The 25440-nt window shown below is 40.8% G+C and overlaps 1 protein-coding gene and 1 long non-coding RNA gene across 3 annotated transcripts in view; one reads left to right on the top strand and one right to left on the bottom strand.

The window, feature by feature from the left end:
• Positions 1-25440, top strand: part of PTPN9 (protein tyrosine phosphatase non-receptor type 9) — a 93525-nt gene that overhangs the window by 64757 nt on the left and 3328 nt on the right. For both annotated transcript variants that reach the window (XM_049852662.1, XM_049852663.1), the window contains 4 exons: positions 7538-7631; positions 18942-19008; positions 23797-23875; positions 25058-25208. In XM_049852662.1, coding sequence (XP_049708619.1) covers positions 7538-7631; positions 18942-19008; positions 23797-23875; positions 25058-25208 — 391 coding nt within the window. The remainder of the gene's footprint in view (positions 1-7537; positions 7632-18941; positions 19009-23796; positions 23876-25057; positions 25209-25440) is intronic.
• Positions 5365-25124, bottom strand: LOC126057210 (uncharacterized). The gene is made up of 3 exons (XR_007512452.1): positions 25038-25124; positions 20470-20558; positions 5365-5975 (listed from the first exon to the last, which is right to left on the bottom strand). It is a non-coding gene; the product is annotated as an uncharacterized LOC126057210 (long non-coding RNA).

The following is a 25440-nucleotide window of genomic DNA, read 5'->3' as shown; positions in this document are numbered from 1 at the left end:
TGTACATTCCCATCAGCATTTGGTGTTGCCACTAATTTTTATTTTAGCTATCCTGTTAGGAGTGTAATGGTATCTCATTATGATTTTAATTTGCATTTCCCTGGAGCCTTGGTGGCACAGTGGTTAAGAGCTCGGCTGCTAACCAAAATGTCAGCAGTTCGAGTCCACTAGCCGCTCCTTGGAAACCCTATGGGGCAGTTCCATTCTGTCCTGTAGGGTCACTGTGAGTCAAAATCAACTTGCTGGCAACGGGTTTGGCTTTTGGTTTGGTTTAATGGCTAATGATGTTGAACATCTTTTCATGTGCTTATTTGTAATCTGTATATCCTCTTTGATTAAATATCTTTTGATGTCTTTTGTCCATTTCTAATCAGTTGCTTTTCTTTTGCTTTTTACTGTTGTTTTGAGTTCTTTGTACATTCTAGATATTGGTTCTTTGTTGGATATATGATTTGTGACTATTTTCTCTCAGTCTGCAGCTTGAACAGGGTCTTTTGTGAAGCAAAAGTTTTTAATTTTGATGAAGTACAATTTATCAATTTTTCTGGATCATGTTTTTGGTGTTAAATCTAAGAACGCTTTGCCTAGCCCCAGATTCTAAAGATTTTCTCCTGTTTTTTTTTTTTAAGTTTCATAGTTTTATGCTTTACATTTAAGTACATTATCCATTTGTAATTGACTTTTGTATAAAGTGTAGGGTTTAGGTTGATATTCATTGTTTTTTTTTTTGTCTATGTAGTGCAGTGAATTACTTAATACGGCCTTTTTAGCCATGCATGGTATTGTAGCTCTCATAGTGCTTGGGTGGGACTACGCAAATAAGGTGTTTGTGGTTCACCGAGGGGATTGGACAGCCTGCTAATAATGCAAATAAGTTTCATAGAATCCTTGCAGGGGTGGGACCATGCAAATAAAGTGTATGGAACCGTAATGAGGGGATTGGTCAGTTTTGCCATCCCACTGTACTTAAAAGAGCACCAATCCCAAAGCAGAGAAGGGACCTCACTACCACCAAGAAAGAAGAGCTGGAAGTGGAGGGTGGCCTCTGAACCCAGGGTTCCTACACTGAGAACCTCCTAGACCCAGGAGACAGAGAGCTGTAACAGTGGAGACTCCACAAGACAGCGAGAAAAGCAGTGGCAGAGAAATGGTGGCAGCAGAACTAGGAGATTGGCAGGAAATGAAGCAAGGTGACTATTGTAGGTGTGCTGACCCACGGGGTGAGAGAGCTGAGCACCTTCAGGCAAGTGTCTTGCTGGCAGGATGGGGTACCTCTGGGCACTTATTGGCCGAGCTAAAGAGCTTTGTAACACTTGACCAAGCAGGGCACAGGCCAGGCCCAACAGGGTGCTGAGAGGACCGAGAGGAGTCTCCTGAGGGGACTGAGAGGAGCCCTCCATGGCCGAGAGTAGCTGAGAGAGCTGTCCTGCACTGAAGGAGGGAGATTTTGCCTACATGCTACCTGACCTTGATCCCAAGTTGTAATCTATTATTTTCCTAATAAACCCCATAACCTGTAAGTATGGTCTGTGAGTTCTTTGTGGCCATTGCAATGAATTATCGAACCCAGCAGAGAAGTAGAGTGCTGTGGGAGGGACAGCTGGTGTCAGATTGGTAAAAAGATTCGAGAGTTGGAGGTATGTTTGACCTCTACCTCATAGGAATCAGCCTTGGGCTGTTGTTGATGAGGTGTGAAGTTAGAGGAGGTTTGACGCTCCTACACCATTTTTGCAGCCTATGGATGTCCATTTTCTTTAGTACCATTTATTGAAAAGGATATCCTTCTTTTATTGAATTGGTTTGGCTCCTTTGTAAAAAATCAGCTAGGCATATTTGTGTGGGAAGGGGAAGGTTTTTAAAGTACTGAAAAGTACAGAGTATGACACAACAAAAAACTGTTTCTGTTACCAGAATTGCCATTGACAATTGTTAATTGTCAAATTTTGCCTTGTCTTTTTTTAATTATATAAAGGAAAGAATCCATTAGAAATCCCTTCTAATTCTCACCCTCAGTTCTCCCCACTCCAGAAGCAGCCTTCTAGTCAATTTTGTTTATACTTTTACGTATACAGCATTTTTATGCAAATAACACGTGCCTCCTACAATTGCAGACTCCCAGCAAGGTATTTTCATAAACACTGCTATGCCAATTTTTTTTTACATGTTGCTGAAAAAAACAAAACTAGCATAGTGTGCTTACAAAAATACCTCACAGGAGGAGGGCACGGTTTGCAAACAGTTATAGAAGGCGTACATTATTTGTGTAATATTACAGTAACAATAGAGTATTATTTTACATTGGGGAATCATTGTAAAATTTTTTTTTTTGCTTTCAGTAATATGGAAATCCTGGTGGTGTAGTGGTTAAGTGCTACAGCTGCTAACCATAAGGTCGGCAATTCAAATCTACCAGGCGCTCCTTGGAAACTTTACAGGGCAGCTCTGCTCTGTCCTATAGGGTCGCTATGAGTCAGAATCCACTCGAAGCCAGTGGGTTTGGTTCAATAATATATGCAAATACTTTAAGAAAATCAAAGAGCGCTAAAGATAAAAGCAGCAACAAAGTAAAACAGTAGTCCTGCTTCACTCCCTGTAGTTGGGGGGATTAACTAGTAAGCAAGTTATACACAGGCCTGTGGGAAACAGAGGACACACAGGTTTAATGTGTTTACTTGCTGATCACATGGGTGAAATTGTGCATTACAGATAAGTAAGTAAGCCTGTGTATATATTACTTATTGGGTAATCCGCCCCTGCCTGTTTTCAACTCTTGTAGCTGTTCTGGTATTTCTTTCACAACTCTAAATAAAATGCTTATACTAATCTTTACTGATTTGTCTACTATAAACATTTATTGATCTGTTATGATAAGTGAGCATTTGGCTCTTATACCAAGTCTCCATGTTCCTTTTGACTATCTTTCCAACAAAATTAAATCACAATTTTCTATTCTATTAGAAGTCGGAGTTTATATTATTATGGCTATATAAGAATTTTTTTGCTGCAGAGCTAAGTGAGGTTCTGTAAAATGATCAAATATATTTAATAATGTTATCAATTCCCTTTTTATTTCTTCTGGTGTAACCTAATATTTTTCATTTGCTTTTAATTTTTTACATACCTATTCGTATTTTTTCCTATATGCTTTATTGGATTTATTTTATACTGTCATTATTATTTTCCAAGTGGTTAAATATATCAGATAATCTATCAATTTCCTTTTTTTTTTTTTGGTCTGGAGACCTCACTTTAGAACTTTTTGGTCTTTTATTCCAGTATAAACTGTAGTTGTAGTTGAATGAAAACTCCTCAGCTTTCATTCTGCAATTTCACCTCCTCACTTTCCTTTGTTGAATCCTGTTTCCTGGATCTTGTATCTTTTTCATTCTTTTAATAAATTTCTCTTTTGCTAGAACATAGAATTCTACGTTAGAAATAATTTTACCTCAGAAGTTTTAAGGCAACACCTTTCAAATTACTATCAGTGCTACTAAATAATCTGATGTTATTTTTTTTCCTCAAGCTTTGCTAATCTATATTTCCCCCTTCTCTGGAAATCTCTTTCTCTTTCTGTTCAAAAATTTCACATTGATGTGGGTCCATTTTTCATTCATTATGTTGGATGCTTGTTGCTTTTTTTAATCTGAAGACATGTTTTTCAATTCTAAGAAAATTTTTACTTTTTTTTTCATACTTTATTTTTTTACATTATGTCATTTCTTTCTCTCTGGAATTTCTGTCAGTCTGGTTGGATCTCCTAGAGCAGTTTTCCTAAGGGGTGAGGTAGCAAATATTTTAGGTTTGTGGACCTTACAGTTTCTGTTGCATGTACTCAACTCACCTATCATATTGTGAAAGCAGCCATGTACAGTATGTAAACAAATGAACTTAGCTATGTTTCAGTAAAACTTTAAAAAAACAGGTAGCCAGGGTGTAGTTTGCTGACTCCTGTTGTTGAACAACTGTTATATTTTCTTAACTTTTCTCATATTTTTTTTTATCACTTTGACTTTTTGTCTCATGTGGTGGGAAATTTCCTTAACCTTTTATCTCCTCTACTCAAGTTCTGGAAACCCTGGTGGTGTAGAGGTTAAGTGCTGCGGCTGCAATTAAAAGAGGTCGGCAATTCAGATCCACCAGGCACTCCTTGGAAACTCAGTGGGACAGTTCTACTCTGTCCTATAGGGTCGCTATGAGTCAGAATTGACTTGTATTCAAGTTGTTTAAGATATCATTTTCAATTTCCAAGAGCCTTTTCTTGATTGTTCATTTTTCTGTAGCATCTGTATTAATTATCTAGTGCTGCTATAACAGAAATACCACAAGTGGATGGCTTTAACAAACAAACTTATTTTCTCACAGCTAGGAGGCTATCGTTGTGTGCCATCTAGTCAATTCTGACTCATGGCAATCCTATAGGACATAGTAGAACTGCCCCACAGGGTTTCCAAGACTGTAATCTCTATAGAAGCAGATTGCCACATCTTTCTCCTGCTGAGTGGCTGGTGGATTCAAACTGCCGAACTTTAGTTAGCAGCCTAGCGCTTAACTACTGTACCACCAAGGCTGCTGGGCTCCAGCACCGGGGGAAGGCGCTCTCTGTCTGCTCTGGGAGAAAATCCTTGTCTTAGCTTCTGTAACCCTGGCATTCCTCCATTCCTTGGTGATCTCCACATGGCATCTGTCTTTCCCTCCTTTCTGGTTGCTTCTCTGTGCCTAATCTGTTCTTTCTGTATCTCAAAAGTGATTAGAGAGGCTGTGGAGAGATTGGAACACTTGTACACTGCTGGTGGGAATGTAAAATGGTACAACCACTTTGAAAATCGATTTGGTGCTTCCTTAAAAAGCTAGAAATAGAACTACCATACGATCCAGCAATCCCACTCCTTGGAATATATCCTAGAGAAAAAAGAGCCTTTATACGAACAGATATATGCACACCCATGTTCACTGCAGCACTGCTTACAATAGCAAAAAGATGGAAGCAACCAAGGTGCCCATCAGCGGATGAATGGATAAACAAATTATGGTATATTCACACAATGGAATACTACATATCGATAACGAACAATGATGAATCTGTGAAACATTTCATAACGTGGAGGAATCTTATGCTGAGTGAAATTAGCTGCAAAAGGACAAATATTGTATAAGACCACTATTATAAGAACTCGAGAAATAGTTTAAACAGGGAAGAAAATATTCTTTGATGGTTATGAGATAGGGGAGGGAGGGAGGATGGGAGAAGGGTATTCGCTAATTAGATAGTAGATAAGAACTACTTTAGGTGACTGGAAAGATAACACACAGTACAGGCGAGGTCAGCACAACTGGACTAAACCAAAAGCAAAGAAGTTTCCTGAATGAACTGAATGTTTCAAAGGCCAGCGTAGCAGGGGCGGGGGTTTGGGGACCATGGTCTCAGGGGATATCTAAGTCAATTGGCATAATAAAATCTATTAAGAAAACATTCTGCATTCCACTTTGAAACGTGGCGTCTGGGGTCTCAAACGCTCTCAAGTGGCCATCTAAGATACGTCAATTGGTCTCAACCCCCATGGAGCAAAGGAGAATGAAGAACACCAAGGACACAAGGTAATTACAAGCCCAAGAGACAGAAAGGGCCACATAAACCAGAGACTACATCATCCTGAGACCAGAAGAACTAGATGGTGCCTGCCTACAACTGATGACTGCCCTGACAGGGAACACAACAGAGAACCCCTGAGGGAGCAGGAGAGCAGTGGGATGCAGACCCCAAATTCTTGTAAAAAGACCAGACTTAATGGTCTGACTGAGACTAGAAGGACCCCGGTGGTCATGGCCCCCAGACCTTCTGTTGGCCCAGGACAGGAACCATTCCCGAAGTCAACTCTTCAGACATGGTTTGGACTGGACAATGGGTTGGAGAGGGATGCTGGTGAGGAGTGAGCTTCTTGGATCAGGTAGACACTTGAGACTATGTTGACATCTGCCTGGAGGGGAGATGAGAGGGTAGAGGGGGTTAGAAGCTGGTGAAATGGACATGAAAAGAGAGAGTGGAGGGAGGGAGCAGGCTATCTCATTAGCGGGAGAGCAATTGGGAGTATGTAGCAAGGTATATGTAAGTTTTTGTGTGAGAGACTGACTTGATTTGTAAACTTTCAGTTAAAAGCACAATAAAAATTTTAAAAAAGTGATTAGGTCTAAGACCTACCCTGCAAGGTGTGACCTCATTAACATAACAAAGAAAACCCTATTCCTAAAGGAATTATATCCACAGGTGTAGGGGTTAGAATTCCAATACATATTTTGGGGAGGACACAATTCAGTCCTTAACAGTAGCCTATTCTTGTTTTATATATAAGGTGCCTCTCTTTTCTCATGGAGGATATTAGTTATAGCCTTTTTAGAAGTCCTTTTCACTTACTCTCTTCTGTTTTTTTTTTTCCTGTGCATTTGTCTTTTACTTCTGTGCTGGGAGCTTGCTTTAACTATCTGGAAATCCTTGGCTATCAGTTCACACTTAAGAGATAGGCCCTTAAAAACTACTGGGAAGCTCTATTTGTATGGCTGATTAAAATTGGGATGATAAAACAGCTACCTAATCTTGCTGATGTACTGTTGCAAATGACAGAATTGTTTTGTCTTGGGCTATTCACTTTCTCCAAAGAATTCTGTCTCCTTCCTGGTGTGGTCCAAACGTGGATTAGAGTGTAATAGGAGCAGAATGGGGAAAGGGGCAGGAGTCTCACTGTTTGTCATGCAGATTTTACGTATCTCCCTGTGTTTAGCCTTGTGCCTCATCAGCCTTCCAGTCTGCGGGAGTTCTCCAGCTGAGTCAGTGTACTTCTCTGCAAGTATCTCCCTGGGTCCTAGCTTCCTGTGCTTAGCCGAGTCAGCCAACCCTATCCTCTGCTTTCTCTTTGTCAAATATGAGTTGAAACCTCTGTCTGCTGATGTCTCTGCTGTTACTTTCTTTGTACTTTTGGGTTTATACCGATTAGTTCCTTTATTGTCATTGTAGTGAGGCTACTGGATAGATTGAAGTAAAACATTTGCCAACCCACCATGTTAAACTGGAACCTGAGATTTATCTTTATTGTCTTCGGAGAAATGAGTAGTAGAAAAACTTATTGGCAGCTAGATTTATTTATTTATTTTGGGGTGCTATACTTCATTTCTCTCTTTTCTTTGGAAGGGAAAGATCTTTATTTTCTCTGATTATAATAGTAATAAGGAGCCCTGGTGGCACAGTGGTTAAAGTGACCAACTGTTAACGGAAAGGTCAGCGTTTGGAAACCTCCAATGGCTCCACAGGAGAAAGATGTGGCAATCTGCATCCGTAGAGATTTACAGCCTTGGAAACCCTATTGGGAAATATCTTTATTTTATCTGATTATAAAAGTAATACATACCTGTTATAGAAAATATTAAATGATACGGAACTACGAACGGCAACAGGTTTGGTTTTGGTGTTTGCACTGCCAGACTTTGTACATCTGCAGACACACTGCACCCACTCTTTATTCTAGCTTGTCTGTTTCCTTTCCTTCAGGTCACCAGGAAACCTAGAGAAGAACCGCTATGGGGATGTACCCTGCCTGGACCAAACTAGAGTGAAGTTGACAAAACGAAGCGGTCATACTCAGGTAGATGAATGCCATCTTTTCAGGTATACCATTCCAAAGTGAAGCTTACTAATACAGCAGAAGAAAGAATACAGGCCAAAAAGATAAGGTTTGAGTTTTGATTTTGCTGTGTACTAGTCTGTCACCATAGGCAAAACCCTAACCATCCATCTCACAGCACTATAAAAAAAAACCCTATATATATACAGCAGTATAGTGGGAATTAAATGAAAGACTGTATGTGAATGCTGATCGCACAAGGTGTGGAATATTGTAGGTGCTCAGTAAATGTTAAATTATTTCTCCTTATGGTCCTTAGTTGTAAAATGATAGCCATCTAGTCCAGCTCAGTTGGTGAGTGTGTATGTGTATCAGTACAAGGCAATTCTGACTATAAGTGACCTCTCATTTTCCCATCTAGAAGACCTGAAAAAAATTTTAGCTAGCTGGTGTATAATAAATGTCTAGGGACAGAAATGAAATGGTTAAATGAGTTTTATATTATTTAATGTATTAATTTGATTTTATTCAAACTGTTCACATGCACCTTTAACATCTGCGTCTTTGTCATCGTTTGAAACACTTTTGAGTCAATCTAATACAGTTCTCCAGAGCACATCATTCTTAATTTCTTTTTAAGAATATGGTATTGTCCCTGGAAAGTTTATTCCAAACCAAAAAAATCTATTAGCATAACTAATTTTAGGATAATTTTTTTCGTTTAATTTGTCATGCATTTTATGCATCCTTTATAGTGTAATCATTTACTTATTCCTTTATAAAGTGCTCTTTAATGTAATTTATTTATAACAACATCTAATACTTGGAATTTTGAGGTCAATGGTATTAAAGAAATAGGTATTAAATTTCTTTTCCTTCTGGTATACCAGTTCTGTATGGTTACTTCTATAAGCACACACACACACACACACAAAAAAAAAAACCACCATCAATTGAGGTTCCTGTTCAAGAAAAGAAAAATTCGGAAATGCACCTTTAATGTGACACACATTGTATTGTTGTTGTTATATGCCCTCGAATCAGTTCCTGCTCATAGCGACCCTGTTTACAACAAAATGAAACACTGCCTGATCCTGCGCCATTCTTACAATCATTGCTGTGTTGGAGTCCATTGTTGTAGCCACTGTGTCGATCCATCTCGTTGAGGGCCTTCCTCTTTTTCACTGACTTTACCAAGCATGGCGTCCTTCTCCAGGGACTGGTCCCTCATGATACCATGTCCAAAGTACATAAGACAAAGTCTCGCCATCCTCACTTCTAAAGGGCATTCTGGCTGTACTTCTTCCAAGACGGTTTTGTTCATTCTTCTGGCAGTCCCTGATAAATTCAATATTCTTCACCAACACCATAATTCAAAGGCATCAATTCTTCTTCGGTAGTCCATTGTCCAGCTTTTACATGCATATGAGGCAATTGAAAATACCATGGCTTGGGTCAGGCGCATCTTAGTCCTCAAGATAACATCTTTGTTTTTTAACACTCTAAAGAGGTCTTTTGGAGCAGATTTGCCCAGTGCAATATGTCCTTTGATTTCTCGACTGCTGCTTCCATGGGTGTTGATTGTGGGTCCAAGTAAAATGAAATCCTTGACAGCTTCAGTATTTTCTCTCTTTATCTTGATGTTGCTTATTGATCCAGTTGTGAGGAATTTTGTTTTCTTTATGTTGAAGTGTAATCCATACTGAAGGCTGTAGTCTTTGATCTTCATCAGTAAGTGCTTCAATTCCTCTTCACTTTCAGCAAGCGAGGTTGTGTCATCTGCATATCGCAGGTTGTTAATAAGTCCTTCTCTAATCCTGATGCTTCATTCTTCTTCATATGGTCCAGCTTTTCGAATTATTTGTTCAGCATACAGATTGAGTAAGTGTGGTGAAAGGATACAACCCTGACACACATCTTTCCTGATTTTAAACCATGCCATATCCCCTCTTTCTATTTAAACAATTCCTCTTTGTCTGTGTATAGGTTCTGCATGAGCACAACTGAGTTTTGTGGAATCCCCATTCCTCACAATGTTATCCGTCGTTTTTTATGATCCACACAGTCAAATGCCTTCCTGTAGTCAATAAAACACAGGTAAATGTCTTTCTGGTATTCTCTACTTTCATATCCCTCATTCCACATCCTCTTTTGAATCCAGCTTGAATTTCTGGCAGCTCCCCATCAGTGTACTGGTGTAACCACTTTTGAATGATCTTCAGTAAAATTTTACTTGTGTGTGATATTGCTGATATTGTTTAAAAATTGCCACATTCTGTTGGATCACCTTTTTTTGGAATGGACACAAATATGAATCTCTTCCAGTCAGTTGGCTAAGTAACTGTCTCTCAAATTTCTTGGCATAGACGAATGAGTGCTTCCAGCGTTGCATCCATTTGTTGAAACATCTCAGCTGACATTCTGTCAATTCCTGGAGCCTTGTTTTTTGCAAATGCCTTCAGCACAGCTTTGATTTCTTACTTCCATACCATTGGCTCTTGAGCATATGCTACCTGCTGAAATGGTTGAATATCAATGTCATAGGTTGAATTGTGTCCCCAAAAAATATGTGTCAACTTGGTTAGGCCATGATTCCCAGTATTGTGTGATTGTCCTCCATTTTGTGATTATAATTTTATGTTAAAGAGGATTAGGGTGGGATTGTAGCACCCTTACCCAGGTCACATCCCTAATCCAATGTAAAGGGAGTTTCCCTGAGATGCAGCCTGTACCACCTTTTATCTCTCAAGAGATAAAAAGGAAAGGGAAGTGAACAGAGAGCGGGGGGGGGGGGGGGGGGGGGGGGACCTCATACCACCAAGAAAGCAGTGCCGGGAGCAGAGCTTGTCCTTTGGACCTGGGGTCCCTGTGGGGAGAAACTCTTAGTCTGGGGGAACATTGATGAGAAGGCCAGCAGAAAGAGAAAGCCTTCCCTGGAGCTGATACCCTGAATTTGGACTTTTAGCCTATGTTACTGTAAAAAAAAAAAATTTTTTTTTTTTTTACTGTGAGGAAATAAATTTCTCTTTGTTAAAGCCATCCACTTGTGGTATTTCTGTTTTAGCAGCACTAGGTAACTAAGACAGTCGACCAAGTGCTTCTCCCCCCACCCCCCCAACCCCCCGCAGGAACTAGGATGGAGCAACTTGCTTTTTTTTTTTTTTCTTTAGTGTCCTTTAGGTGAAGGTTTGCAGAACAAATTAGTTTCTCATTCAGTAATTTACACACAAATTGTGCCACGACATTGACTGCAGTCCCTGCAATGTATCAGTACTCTCTCCATTATAATTCTGAATTCCTCATTTCCATTCATCTTACTTCTCAGTCTTCCCTTGCCTTGGTCATTTGTGTTAACTTCCTCCATATTGTGTATTGCTTTTCATTTCACCAAAGTTAACACTATTAGTGATTTTCCTTCCCTCCTCCTCCCCTCCCTGGTAACTATCAAAGAATATTTCTTTCAGTGTGTAAACCTTTTCTTGACTTCTATAATAACGGTCTCCTACAATACTTGTCCTTTTGTAATTGACATATTTCATTTCAGCATGATGTCCTCCAGATTCATCCATGTTGTGAGATGTTTTATAGATTCATCATTATTATTTATCGTTGCATAGTATTCCATTGTGTGTATATACCACGGTTTGTTTATTCATTCATCCGTTGATAGGCATTTAAGTTGTTCGACCAGTTCTTTTTGGTATAATGGCTCTGTGTATTCCTTCGATCTTAACTTTTGACGCTTCCTGCATCATTCAATATTTTGCTCCTAGAACCCTTCAACATTGCAGCTCGAGGCGTGAATTTTTTCCTCAGTCAGCTTGAGAAATGTTGAGCGGGTTCTTTCCTTTTAGTTTTCTAAACCCAGGTCTTTTAACATTCACTATAATACACTTTGTCTTCTCGAGCTGCCCTTTGAAATCTTCTGCTCAGCTCTTTTACTTCATCATTTCTTGCGTTCATTTTAGGTATTCTGTGTTCAAGAGCAAGTTTCAGAGTCTCTTCTGACATCCATTTTGGTCTTTTCTGTTCTGTCTTTCTGATGATCTTTTGCTTTCTTCATGTATGATGTCCTTGATGTCAGTCTATACCTCATCTGGTCTTTGGTCATTAGTGTTCAATGCGTCATATCTGTCCTCCAGATGGTCTCTAAATTCAGGTGTGATATTCTCAGGGTTGCACTTTGGCTCTTGTGGACTTGTTTTAATTTTCTTCATCTTCAACTTGAACTTGCATATGAGCAATTGATGATCTGTCCGCAGTTGGCCCCTGGCCTTGTTCTGCCTGGTGATGTCAAGCTTCTCCATCATGTCCTTCCACAGATATAGTCAGTTCGATTCTTGTGTATTCCATCTGGTGAGGTCCACGTGTATAGTTGCTGTTTGTGTTGTTGAAAAAAGGTATTTCCAACGAATAGGTCATTGGTCTCGCCAGATTCTACCATGTGATGTCTAGTGTCATTTCTCTCACCAAGGCCATATTTTCCAACTACTGAACCTTCTTCTTTGTTTGCAACTTTTGCATTCCAATCACTAATAATTATCAATGCATCTTGATTGCATGTTTGATCAATTTCAGACTGCAGAAGTTGGTAAAAATCTTCAGTTTCTTCATTATAGGGACTTGTTATAAAAGGTTATCTCTCTTTTTTGTAGGATAATTTCTGGAAAATATTTTTGCCTTGTATTTGGGCATATATGGTACATGAGTCGGAACTCTAGGATCATGGTTTCAATTTCTCTGGACCCTACCATTTCAAGCCCCTAAATTGAATTCATAGACCTTCCCAGGACTCTTGGCGCAGAGGGTTTTCCTGCAGGAACACTGGCTAAGAGTCTGGATAAGGGCAAATTCATCGGCATTACTGAAATGGTCTGAGCTAGTATATGCTCTTGATTGGAGTATAGTAGTTGAGGTTGAGTTCTGGAGTCAGAGATCGCTGGGTTTCATTGCTTTGTTCACTTTTTTTGTCTCTAATATCTAGAGTAGTACCTGGCATATATCAGTCAGTAAATATTTGGAATGAATGAGTGAATCCCAGTGTACCAGGATATTGTTCTAGTCAACCTATAGCTTATCTGAAGATTACTGCCTAAGTTGTAGTCCCTTTCATTACTGCAAATATTGGCAGAGTCTTTATTTCCACAATAAGTGAAGGATCTGTCTTGGAAGAGTACAGCCAGAATGCTCCTTAGAAGAAAGAATGGCGAGGCTTCGTCTTACGTACTTTTGACATGTGATCAGAAGGGACCAGTTCTTGGAGAAGGACTTCATGCTTGGCAGGGTAGAGGGTCAGCAAAAGAGAAGACAACGCTCAACGAGATGAATTGACACAGTGGCTGCAACACTGAACTCAAACATAGCAATGATTGTAAGGATGGCACAAAACCAGGCATCGTTTCATTCTGTTGTACCTAGGGTCGCTATGAGTTAGAACTGACTCAATGGCACCTATAACAACAATAAGTGAAGGATTTAGGTTTGCTAGTGAATTGTTCTCAGATTTACTTCTTGAATTTTAGAGCTGTTAGTCACAGTTTCTATTAGCCACGACCCATACCATAGTATACTTATTTGTTTCACCCAGCTATTTCAATTTGCCCCAAGTCTCAACTTTATTTCTGAGGTCATTTTCAGTTTTAATATTTGACGATTCTTGTGAAATTGCTGATTTTAATTCAAAGTGTTCTCAGAGACAAGGATGCTGACAGCTGGCATTCTTAGTTATAAAGAAATAAATCATCTCCTTTAAGGAGGTCACATTTCTTTTCAAAGCATGAAGATAGCTCCTGGGGTAACAGCATATTTATCACATATATAGTAGTGTTGGAAACCTTGGGGGCGTAGTGGTTAAGCGCTACGGCTGCTAACCAAAAGGTTGGCAGTTCAAATCTGCCAGGTGCTCCCTGGAAACTCTATGGGGCAGTTCTGCTCTGTCCTGTAGGGTCGCTATGAGTTGGAATCGACTCGACAGCAATGGGTTTTTATAGTAGTGTTGATCGGCTTGTACTAGTAAATCCTTAGTACTTTTTTATGCCATCTCTCCTCAGTCCTGGGAGGATATCCTATGTGAGTGTGCCAGACTGAGCACAGGATGGGCTTTGGCTAGCCACGAGAGGACCCTGGATGGAGAAGCTTGGCTGGGAGTGAGTGAGGCTTTTAGCTTGCTGCGTCAGTTGCAGGTGGTCCAATGGTTCATTAGCTCAGTGAGGCTTTCTGAGTCAGAGTAGAGCACTAGTAGTACAAGGTCAATACTAGCTATTGTGGGAGGAGGGAAGAGCAGGAAATTCTTGACTAAAAAATTAGTGTACTGATAAATTGGTAGACTGACTGGCTAATGGACACATATCCAAGTAACATGGGTTTGTCCATGAGATGGAGGTATCTTCTAAGAGTGGCTCTGAAGTGCTGAACGTTCAGACAGACCTTTCTTGAGTGGAGTGAAGGATGGCTTTTCCCCAGTGTGCCGACCTCCCACCTCCCTGCCCACTTTGCTTTTCAGACTGTTTTTCTGTCTGTCCTCCCACTATCCTCTACACCCATCTCTATTTGTCCTAGCTGATGGATACGATCAGGTAGTTGCACTATGTCTTAAAACCGTAGCTACATCAGTGTTTCACTCTTACCAGCCTGGATTAAAGGATGCTGGCAGAGATCTTGTGAGTAGGTATAATAAAAAAATGTTGTTGAAGTAAGACTAAAGACACTGGGAGCTAGAAGGAGACCTCCAGAAGATAGGGAGTCAGCAGCTGATCAATGAGATGCCTCTGAATTTGGCTGGATGTTGCTTTGAGTTAATTCAGGAGGTAATGGAGCCTGGGTGCTCGGCCCATCCTGTTGATGGTTCTAGGTATGAGATATAGCTTGCTTCCTGTTCAAGTCACACTTTGCCTTTTGTGTGTGGCAGGATAGACGGTGTGTTCCTGCTCAGGTTGTCTCGCTTGCCTCCCTTTCCTCCCTGTGCTACTGTGCTGAAAGTTCTAATGGACTCCTTTTTTTTCTTTCTTCCTTTTTTTAGTTGTGGTAAATATATATGTAACAGAACATTTGACATTTCAACAGTCTTCCCATGTACATTTCAGTGACATGAATTATGTCCCTCATGTTGTTCATCCATCCTGCTTACCTGTCCCAAATTACACCATCACCCTTAACAGAAGCTCAGTGTCCCCTAAGCACTGAGTCCTCCTTTTCTCTCTTTCTTGCCCTTTTGCCCCTGGTAACCACTAATAAACTTTGGTCTCTATACACTTGGCTATTGTAGGTATTTCATGTAAGTGGACTCCTTTATATATGTATATTTAATAGCTTATTAAGATACAATTCACATATCCATTTAAAGTTTTAATACATTCACAGAGTTGTGTAACCATCACCACAATCAACTTTAGAACATTTTCAGAACTCCAAAAAGAAAACCCCGTACCCTTGGCAGTTATTCCCCATTTCTCTTCCAACACCCCCGCCCTCAGCCCTAGGAAACCCAAGAACTTATTTTCTATCTCTATAGATGTGCCTCTTCTGGACATTTCATATAAATCATATAATATGTAGCCTTTTATGTCTGGCTTCTTTCATTTAGCATAACGTTTTCAAGGTTCACTCATATTGTAGTGTGTATCAGTTTTTTATTACTTTTTATTGCCGAATAACATGCCATTGTAATGGTATACCATTTTTTTTTTAAGTCCATTCACCAGTTGAAGTGTTTGGAGTGTTGCTACTTTTTGGCTACTATGAATATTGCTGCTGGGAACATTGGTGTACAATTTTTTGTATGGACATATGTTTTCAGTTCTCTTGGATATATAGGAGTAGAATTTCCGGGTCATATAATAACTGTTTAGCTTTTTGAAAGCTGCCAGACTATTTTTCAAAGTGGCCACACCATTTTACACAACGACCTACAGTATATATGGGTTCCAATTTCTCTACATCCTTGCCAACACTTGTTATTATCTGTCATATTGATTGTAGCCATCCTAGTGGGTGTGAAGGGAGCCCTGGTGGCACAGTGGTTAAAGCACCAGGTTGCTAACCAAAAGGTTGGTGGCTCAAACCCACCAGCTGTATCCAAAAAACACAAAATAATAAATGTTGGAGAGGCTGTGGAGAGATTGGAACACTTGTACACTGCTAGTGGGAATGTCAAATGGTACAACCACTTTGGAAATCAATTTGGCACTTCCTTAAAAAGCTAGAAATAGAACTACCATACGACCCAGTAATCCCATTCCTCGGAATATATCTTAGAGAAATAAGAGCCTTTACATGAACAGGTACATGCGCACCCATGTTTACTGCAGCACTGTTTACAACAGCAAAAACATGGAAGCAACCAAGGTGCCCATCAACAGATGAATGGACAAATAAATTATGGTATATCGACACAATGGAATATTGCGCATCAATAAAGAACAGTGATGAATCGGTGAAACATTTCATAACGTGGAGAAACCTGGAAGGCATTATGCTGAGTGAAAGTAGTCAGTTGCAAAAGGACGAATATTGTATAAGACCACTATTATAAGATCTTGAGAAACAGTTTAAACTGAGAAGAACATACTCTTTTGTGGTTACGAGGCGGGGGAGGTGGGAGAGGGGTATTTACTAAATAGTAGACAAGAACTACTTTGGGTGGAGGGAAGGACAACACTCAACACAGTGGAGGTCAGCACAACTGAACTAAACCAAAGCAAAGGAGTTTCCTGAATAAACTGAATGCTTCTAAGGTCAGTGAAACAGGGGCAGGGGTTTGGGGACCATGGTTTCAGGGGACCTCTAAGTCAATTGGCATAATAAAATCTATTAAGAAAACATTCTGCATCCCGCTTTGAAGAGTGGTGCCTGGGGTCTTAAATGCTAGCAAGCGGCCATCTAAGATGCATCAATGAGTCTCAACCCACCTGGGTCAAAGGAGAATGAAGAACGCCAAGAACACAAGGTAATAACAAGCCCAAGAGACAGAAAGGGCTACATGAACCAGAGACTACATCATTCTGAGACCAGAAGAACGAGATGGTGCCCGGCCATAACCGATGACTGCCCTGACAGGGAACACAACAGAGAACCCCTGAGGGAGCAGGAGAACAGTGGGATGCAGACCCCAAATTGTCATAAAAAGACCAGACTTAATGGTCTGACTGAGACTGGAAGGATCCCAGTGATCATCGCCCCCAGACCTTCTGTTGGCCTGCTACAGGAACCATCCCCGAAGCCAGCTCGTCAGACATGGCCTGGACTGGACAGTGGGTTGGAGAGGGATGCCGGTGAGGTGTGAGATACTTGGTTTGGGTGGACACTTGAGACAGTGTTGGCATCTACTGCCTGGAGGGGAGATTCGAGGGTAGAGGGGCTTAGAAGCTGGCAAAATGGTCACGAAGAGAGAGTGGAAGGAGGGACCGGGCTGTCTCATTGGGGGGAAGGTAATTGGGAGTATGTAGCAAGTTGTGTATGGGTTTTTGTGTGATAGACTGACTTGATTTGTGAACTTTCACTTAAAGCACAATAAAAATTATTTAAAAAAAAAAAAAAAACCACCCGCTGTGAGAAAAAGATGTGGCAGTCTACTGCTGTAAGTCTTTACAGAAGATTAAAAATTTATAGCCTTGGAAACCCTATAGGGCAGCTCTACTCTGCTGTATAGAACTGCCCTATAGGGTCACCATGGTTTGGAGAATTGACTGGATGGCAATGGATTTGGATTTGGTTTTAGTAGGTGTGAAGTGGTATCTCATTTGATTTACATTTCCTTGGTGGCTAATGATGTTGAGAATGTTTTCATGTGCTTATTGGTCATTTGTATATCTTCTTTAGAGAAATGTCTTTTCAGACCCTTTGCTCATTTTTAAATTGGGTTATTTGTCATTTTATTATTGTAAAAAGGGTATGGGGGCAGTGTCTGACCTCCTTCAACTTCATAATGGGGAAGGAGACTCAAGATCAACAGCGCAAGGCTTGATCTATGAAGCAGGGTCAGACATGCCTCCTCTATCCGCTGTCTTTACCAATTCTGACACCACCCATCCATCCCACTCTCTTATTTCTCTGGTGGGTTCAGTAATTCATTGCAGTGGCCACACAGAGCTCACAGACAATACTCACAATTATGGGGTTTATTAGGGAAGTAACAGGTTAATTCAGACTCAGGAACACTCAAGGATACAGTTCTTCCATCAGGACAGCTTCTTTGCAGTGGTGCCCGAAGGCATGCCTCTCCCTGGCCCTAGGCTTCTGCCCAAAGGCACTCGGCTTTCTCCCTCCTGGGGGAGGTGGGGGTAAAAAAAAAAAAAACACACTGCAAGTCTCTCCTGCCACTGCTTCTCTGCCACCTTCCGGGTAACAGCTTGCTCTCTGTCTCCTGGGTCTAGAAGCTTCTTAACACAGGGATCCCAGGTCCAAGGGCATGCTGGCTCCTAGCCGTTCTTCCTTGGTGGTAGTGGGGTCTTCTTTCTCCCACCTCTGGGGTGGCTCATTCCAGAAGCCCAGCAGGATGGAAAAACTGAGAAGTCCTTTTAGTGGGCCACAATTATCATATCTGCATAGTCCAGCCCAATCACTTGGGTGGGAGTTACAAGGCCATGGTTAGAAAGGCCACATAAAAGTGATCCATCACTCTGCAACTATTGAGCTGTAAGAGTTCCTTATATAGTCTGGTTAACAAGACCCTTATCAAATATGTTGTTTGCTGTTGAGTTGAATCCAACTCATGGCAACCCAATGTATTACAGAGTAGAACTGCTGCTCCATAGAGTTTTCTTGGCTGAAATTTTTATGGAAGCAGGTTGCCAAGCCATACACTTTGCAAATATTGGTTACCTTTTCACTCTTTTAAAAATTTTGTTGTTGTTAAAAATATACACAGCAAAACATACACCAATTCATGATTTTTCATTTTCTTGATGGTGTTCTTTGAAGCACAAAAACTTAATCGTAAGGAATCCAGTTTATCCATTTTTTCGTTCCTCACTTGTGCTTTTGGTGTCATATCTAAGAGAGCTTTGCGTAAACCAAGGTCACAAAGATTTACTCCTGTATTTTCTTCTAAGAGTTTTGTAGTTTTAGCTCTTAATATTTAGGTCTGTGATCCATTTTGAGTTAAATTTTGTTTATGGTGTGAGGAAGGGATCAAGCTTTATTATTCTGCATGTGGACATCTGGTTGTCCCAGTACTATTTGCTGAAGTGAGGTTTTGAATTGCTCTTTTTACCCATTTTTTGCTTGACAAGAAGAGACTATCCACACCTTGGATTGTATTTACACAGTACATCATTTTCTTATCCAAATGGTATAGTCCATGCAGCTGCAATGATGTCTCCTTTTTATCATTAGACAGATTACATCAATGCCAGTTACATGGACGGGTACAAGCAGAAGAATGCTTACATTGGTACACAAGGTAAGCTGATTTACCCCTCACAGATTGGTTTAATGCCACTACCTGTGATTCCTTGCACCAGATGAAGGCATAGTTTTTAAAGGAAATGGTAACTTGAAGTGATCTTGTGATTGGGGGTTATTGAGGAAGGCAGATGAGAGTATAGGGTTTCTGTACCAGGTATACCTGGAAATTGACTGCATAGAGATAAACTGGAGATTTGGACACACAACATTATTGTCTGCAAGTTTTTGGACTGTGTCTGAGTATTGTCAATACAAGGGAGTAGAGCATCATAACTCACTGGTCAGTGATAACATTCTTCATGTTTAGTGTAGGAGGCCAAGTGTGGCAGTGGGACCTCCCAGATAAAATCGGGATGCTACCTTCTTCTCTGCATGCTCCCACTCCCCTCCAATAATTCCTTTTGAGTCCAGTGAATGAATGGGTGTTGCTGTCCTAAGAGGCCTTTGTTGGTCCCTTTACCATCACAGAGCATGGCTAGCAGTGTTCTGATGTGGATAGTCTGTGCTCATCTGACACTGAAGTGTACTAGACCAGGAGGGTTTCAGATGGAGTTTCTGTAAGGGCTCCTTTGGACCTCAGCGCCCTTCCTAACTCAGCCTTTGCCCACTTCAAGGAGAATACCAGTTCACCCCAAAGGGAGAAGAAAGAAATCAACACAGGAGGACAAAATGGGCCCACCATATGGGCATAAAGCCCTCTGACCATTATGTCAAGCATGGCCAGTAAGAACTCTGGCATATACCTCCTTAACCAAGTGATCAAACTTAGTATCACCAATAATGGGACAGACTGACATTATATGACTCCAAATGCGACACAGTGGGAAGTGCACAACATCACCTGTGTCTTATGCTGCCAGTTTTAAAATCTGAATCTAATCACGAGAGACAAACCAGATAAATCCAGATTGTAGGACATACTATAAGAAAACCGGCCTGGACACCCCAAAGTTAATGCCATGAAGGACAAAAAAAAAAACAAAAGACGGGCATTACTTTAGATTGAAGAAGACTAAAGAGACACGACAGCCAAATTCAGTGTGTGTAATTGTGATTGGATCCTCAGTTGGGAGGAAGAAAACTAGGACAAACAGTTGGGATAATTGGAAGCTGTGTATTAGATATTATTACATCAGTGTTTAATTGCTTAGGTGGGACAACAGTATTGTTATACAGGAGAATGTCCTTGATCTCCTAATATATGTTCAAATATTTAGGAAAGAAATGTCATGTGCAACTTAAAATTAAATGGGTTCATAGAAAAGAATGTGTGTGTGTGTATGTATATATAGAAAGAAGCAAAGATTGTAAAATGGTAGCTAAAAATGATAGCTTTCTAGCTAAAGAATGTATGGGTACATCGTACTATTTTTTCAACTCTTCTGTGTATGAAATTTTTCAAAATAGAAGTTGGGAAAAAATAGAAAAGGGAAAAGAGCCTTTGGATTCTTGGTACCTTATTAACTGGACTGATGGTCACAGGTTTTTTTTTTTTTTTCCTCCTGGGAGGGGACCACTCTCTCCAAAAGGAGTCCTGTAGAGACCCTAAGAACAAACAAGAGAGCTGTCAGGAAAGATTTTTGGAAGGTACAGGATATGACGTCATCTGCCTGAGATTAGGGGTTACATTGAGAAGGGTGGCCTCAGCATGGATGGGCTTTTGGAGGCCAAGGGTTGCTTCAGAATGCTTTCTCCTGATATAGAAGGAAGGTGCATTGCCTAGAGTTGTTACTTATGCAGGGATTGAATCTTTTAGGCTGGCTCTGATGGCCCTGTCCAGAAAAAAAATTCCTCTAGTAGTATCAGAGATGGGGGCTCAGTACTCTATCAGGACCAGAAAATGAAGTGTATATATAGTTCCAGCTAAAGCTGGAAGTGGTGGTGTAGCCTGTAACATTGAGAAGGCTGGATTGGTTTGCTGGGCTTACCTCCTTGCCTATATTCAGGATTCTGATTCTTATTCACGATAATATTTCTACTAACAATATCGGTCATCTTTTGAGAGTTCCTATTATGTGTTGGGGTACATAATCCCTAATCGTTATAGAAACTCTGCAAGGAGGGTTTTATTATTCTGTTTTATAAACGAGCAAACTGAAGCCTAAGGAGGTCAAGTGACTTTGGATCATACAGTTAGTGAGTGGCAGAGCCAGGATTTGAAGCCATGTCTATTTGGTTCAGAAGTCCTTGCAAGCCAGGTCAGTGGATTGTTTCACCTATGCCAGCATAAACCTCTGGCATTGTTTCTTCGGAGGAGTCCATTTAAAGGGCTTAATCTGCATTTGGCTGCTGACCAAGGTGTCAGCAGTTTGAATCCACCAGCCACTCCTTGGAAATCCTAATGGGGTAGTTCTGTTCTGTTCTGTAGGGTCAACTGTACAGCAACAGATTTTTTTTTTTAATCTAGGAAGTACAACCTTCCCTTCTAAGTCACCCAGTTGTGCCTTACAGGAAGTTACGGCCCTTTGCCTAGGCTGAGTCTGAGTTGTATCTGGGTTATCAGGTGCTCTGACTGCTCATCAACCCCCAATTCTGCCAGTGGTTTGGATGTGGAATATAAAGTATAAGAGAGCTGCTGTGGTGCAAGATAGTGGAATAAGGACTGGGTTGGGAGTCTGAGATGACAAAAAGTTATTTTCTTAACATGCATACGAGGCTAATGCATGTCCATTATAGAAAATTTAGAAAATGAAGATTAAAATCACCATACTCTAGGGCACAGAGATAATACTGTAAACATTTTGTAGAATCTCTTCCTAGATCTTTTTCTATGCATACATACAAATAGATATATACATAAAAAAAAAAAAAAATCCGTTGCCGTCAAGTCGACTCCGACTCATAGTGACCCTATAGGACGAGATAGAACTGCCCCATACAATTCCCAAGGAGCGCCTGGTGGATCTGAACTGCTGACCTTTTGGTTAGCAGCTGTAGCTCTTAACCACGATGCCACCAGGGCTTCCATACATATACATGGATATATAAATATGTACATACACATAAAATATTTAATAAAATGGGTTGTTTCTATACATTACCTTTTTGATGTAATGGTATCTTGTGAATACCTTTCCATAGCAGAAAATACAGATCTTGCAACACCTCTTTAATGGACTGTTTAAATTATGGATATGGCATAATTTAATTAATCCTGTCTTGTTGAATATTTTAGTTTGTTTCCAAGACCTCACATAGTTCTACAAAGGGGGAGTTCCAGTATCATACGATACTAGTGCTTGCTAAAGGACTTTAGCAAAAATGGTAGTGGGACCAGTAGGTGAACCCCAGCCGATTTCCAGGCAAAATCAACCCTTGGTACTGCCCTACTTCCTTGAAAGCAGAGGGGAAAAAAAGCATTGGAAAAGCACACGGAATTATCCAGAGTTGTTACTCTCTTGATTGAGAGGAAAGCTTCCTGGGTAGCACAAACAGTTTGTGCTTGACTACTAACCCACCCCGTGCACCACGGAAGAAAGTCCCGGTAATCTGCTCCCATAAAGATTAGAGCTAAGAGAACCCTATGGGACAGTTCCGCTCTGTAACACATGGGGTCACCATGAGTTGGAATCGACTTGATGGCAACGGGTTATGGTGTTTTTGATTGAAAGGGAGTTGGTGGCCCACAAGTATCTTCAAAGTTCCTACTGAGTACCCAGCTCTGTGCAGGTTCTGATCTACCAAGGGGAACTCAACAGCATAGCCCCTGCCCTCAGGACCATGTTTGCTGAGACATTAATGCCCAAAAAGTAAAATGACTGATAATAAGACCATATAAATTAAATGGTTAAGCTGTTTGGATCCAGCTGTGCCATTAAGACCTCAGAGGTGAGGGAGCCACATAAGGAGTGTGGTGGTCAGAGAAAACTTCAAGGAAGAGCCAGCAGCTGAAAGTGAACAGCCTTGGAAAAGGGAGACAGTCTGAGCAAAGGAATAGAGGGTGAAGTAAGCATGGTGTGTCTATCTATACTCTGATGGAGCAGTTTTTCTTTAAAGATTAAACTGGTTGGGGCATCCAGAATAGACTGGAAGGGAAAGAGACCTTTTCAGACAGTAAACTAAGATGGTGTTAAAAAAAAAACTAAGATGGTGTTAGAGTAGCTTAGACAAAAAGGTGATGTGGTCCTGGACTCGAGGTGGCAGTGAAATTGAGGAGGGGCAAAAGGATGAAAACCTAAAAACATTTCAAAGGCAAGAACTCTCTGGGATTTGGTGACAGAGATGGAACATGAAAGATAAAGCTAATTTTGAAGAAGGAGGCTGAATTGCGTACATGTTGGATCTGAGGAAATGATGGAATATGGAGGGGAAATGGTTTAATAAGCAACTAGTGATTATGACCAGGCAGTGTTCTTGTTCTGTTGTACATAGGGTTGTTACCAGTCAGAACCAACTCAGTGGCACCTAACAACAGCAAGTGATTATGAGGCTGAAGCTTAAGTAAGATGAAAACAGATAGGGACATGTACACTCTCAGCCTGGCTGTGATAGCTGAAGCCCTAATGATAAGGCTCTGAGAGGGTACACATCAGTGCCTCTTAAACTAAAGTGGCAACTCACATGGGGATCTTGTTAAAATGCAGGTTCTGCATTTCTAATACTCTCCCATATGATGCCAGTGCTCTTGGTCTAAGGATCACAATGAATAGCAGGGATGTAGAGAGAAGAATAGGGAGCCAACATTTGTGCTTTGGGGTTAGTAGTAGGGGGAACAAAAGAAGATCCTAAGAAGGAAAGAGGTACTTCCCAGTGTCATGTTCCTTGTCTTCTGCTTTCATTCCAGGTCCTTTGGAGAATACCTATCGTGATTTCTGGCTAATGGTATGGGAGCAAAAAGTCTTGGTGATTGTCATGACCACCCGGTAAGTTAATCCCTTTTCTTCCCACTGCTCCCACCCCTAACCTGTCCCCAAGCATGGGTGATTCAACAGGAGAGTTTAGCTTTAGTCTTCTGAGAAACAATGAGGATTAGGAAAGCCATGGCAAAGAATTTGAGATGTCTTAGCTTTTTCTTAGCTGACCCAGGGTTAACACAGCCAGGACATGGTGGAGATTGATAAATCTAACTTGTCAAAGCTTTAATCCATGGCTCTGGTGACCTCTGTGCCATTTAAAACCTATTCTGAGGTTCTGGCCTTACGCATTGAAGGATATACTAGAAAACATAGGGACAGTTCACCTGTAATCTGGCCCCTATTTCCAGAGCGCAGCTGTTTTCCTGGCTTCTGGGTTACCAATTCCTCCTCTGTTGTCCTTACACCTTTCAGCCATTCATATTTCTACTTGTAGGAGAACTTCACAAAGGAAAGGTGAAACGTAATGGATCAGGAAGGAGGCTATTGATGAGAGGAATATTTTTGAAATTTTGGTCTATATATCTGCCAAAACTTCAAGAATTACCTATTTCATTAGTATTATTATTACACCCTGTTTCAGATGAGAAGGAAAAACATTAGTGACAATGTTTGCTCAGTTCCCTTCCCATGGCATTGTTACAGCTACCTCTGATTTTGGAGAGGAGATAGTGGGAGAAGTACCACCTTGGAGTACCTGGGAACCACTGAAAAGTGGTGAGGTGAACTTAGGCCTTTATAAAAACCTCCCACTGGCATCCCAGGAGCCATGGCTTTCCCCTTCCTCTGTCAGCCAAGGGCCCTTATTAGGGAAGAAAATGGACAGTAGCTGAGGTTCAGGCCAGAGAGTCTCTCTGACCCACCACATTTTCTCTGTCCTTTCTTTATTCTCCAAGTATTTATCCCAGATACGTGAGGAGTACCATGAGATATCAGGAAAGGGACCAAATGATACACATATTAAATGCTCAATAAATATCTGCTAAACGAGTAATGCAGAAACTATAGTTATTGTTACATCTGCTTAGAAAGGTTTCCTTTCTTTTCTGCCAAGAAGCAAGTGTGTAAGCCAGCCAGAAGCAATGAAAGAAATGACCTTGCTGCCTAAGGGTACAACAGGTTGTAGGGGGAGCGGAGTTACTACTGTGGAGAGGAAGGATGGAAGGCTTACCTTGCTCTGTGTGTCTTCAGCTTTGAGGAGGGCGGCAGGAGGAAGTGTGGCCAGTACTGGCCACTAGAAAAAGACTCTCGGATCCGATTTGGCTTCCTCACAGTGACCAACCTAGGCGTGGAAAACATGAACCATTATAAGAAAACCATCCTAGAAATTCACAACGCAGAGGTAAATCCAGGTTTCTGTTTTCTTGCTTTTTTGAAGGTGGAGGAGAAACTTCTACTGTAAAGAAAATCTCCACAGGGAATAGGCAGGCTTCCAGGGAGATTATGATAAATTACTTCCATTTTTCTGGGAACAGAGTCAGGATATTCAACTCAGAGCCAATTAGCCATGTTGTCTCAACATCACAGTGGTATTACTTAGGAGTAAAGCTTGTAACAGAAGAAATCTGGATCTT

Source organism: Elephas maximus, chromosome 13 (assembly GCF_024166365.1).
Source record: "Elephas maximus indicus isolate mEleMax1 chromosome 13, mEleMax1 primary haplotype, whole genome shotgun sequence".
Classification (NCBI taxonomy): domain Eukaryota; kingdom Metazoa; phylum Chordata; class Mammalia; order Proboscidea; family Elephantidae; genus Elephas; species Elephas maximus.
The sequence above is the reverse complement of the archived record's forward strand: the minus strand, read 5'-3'. Positions and strand labels throughout refer to the sequence as shown.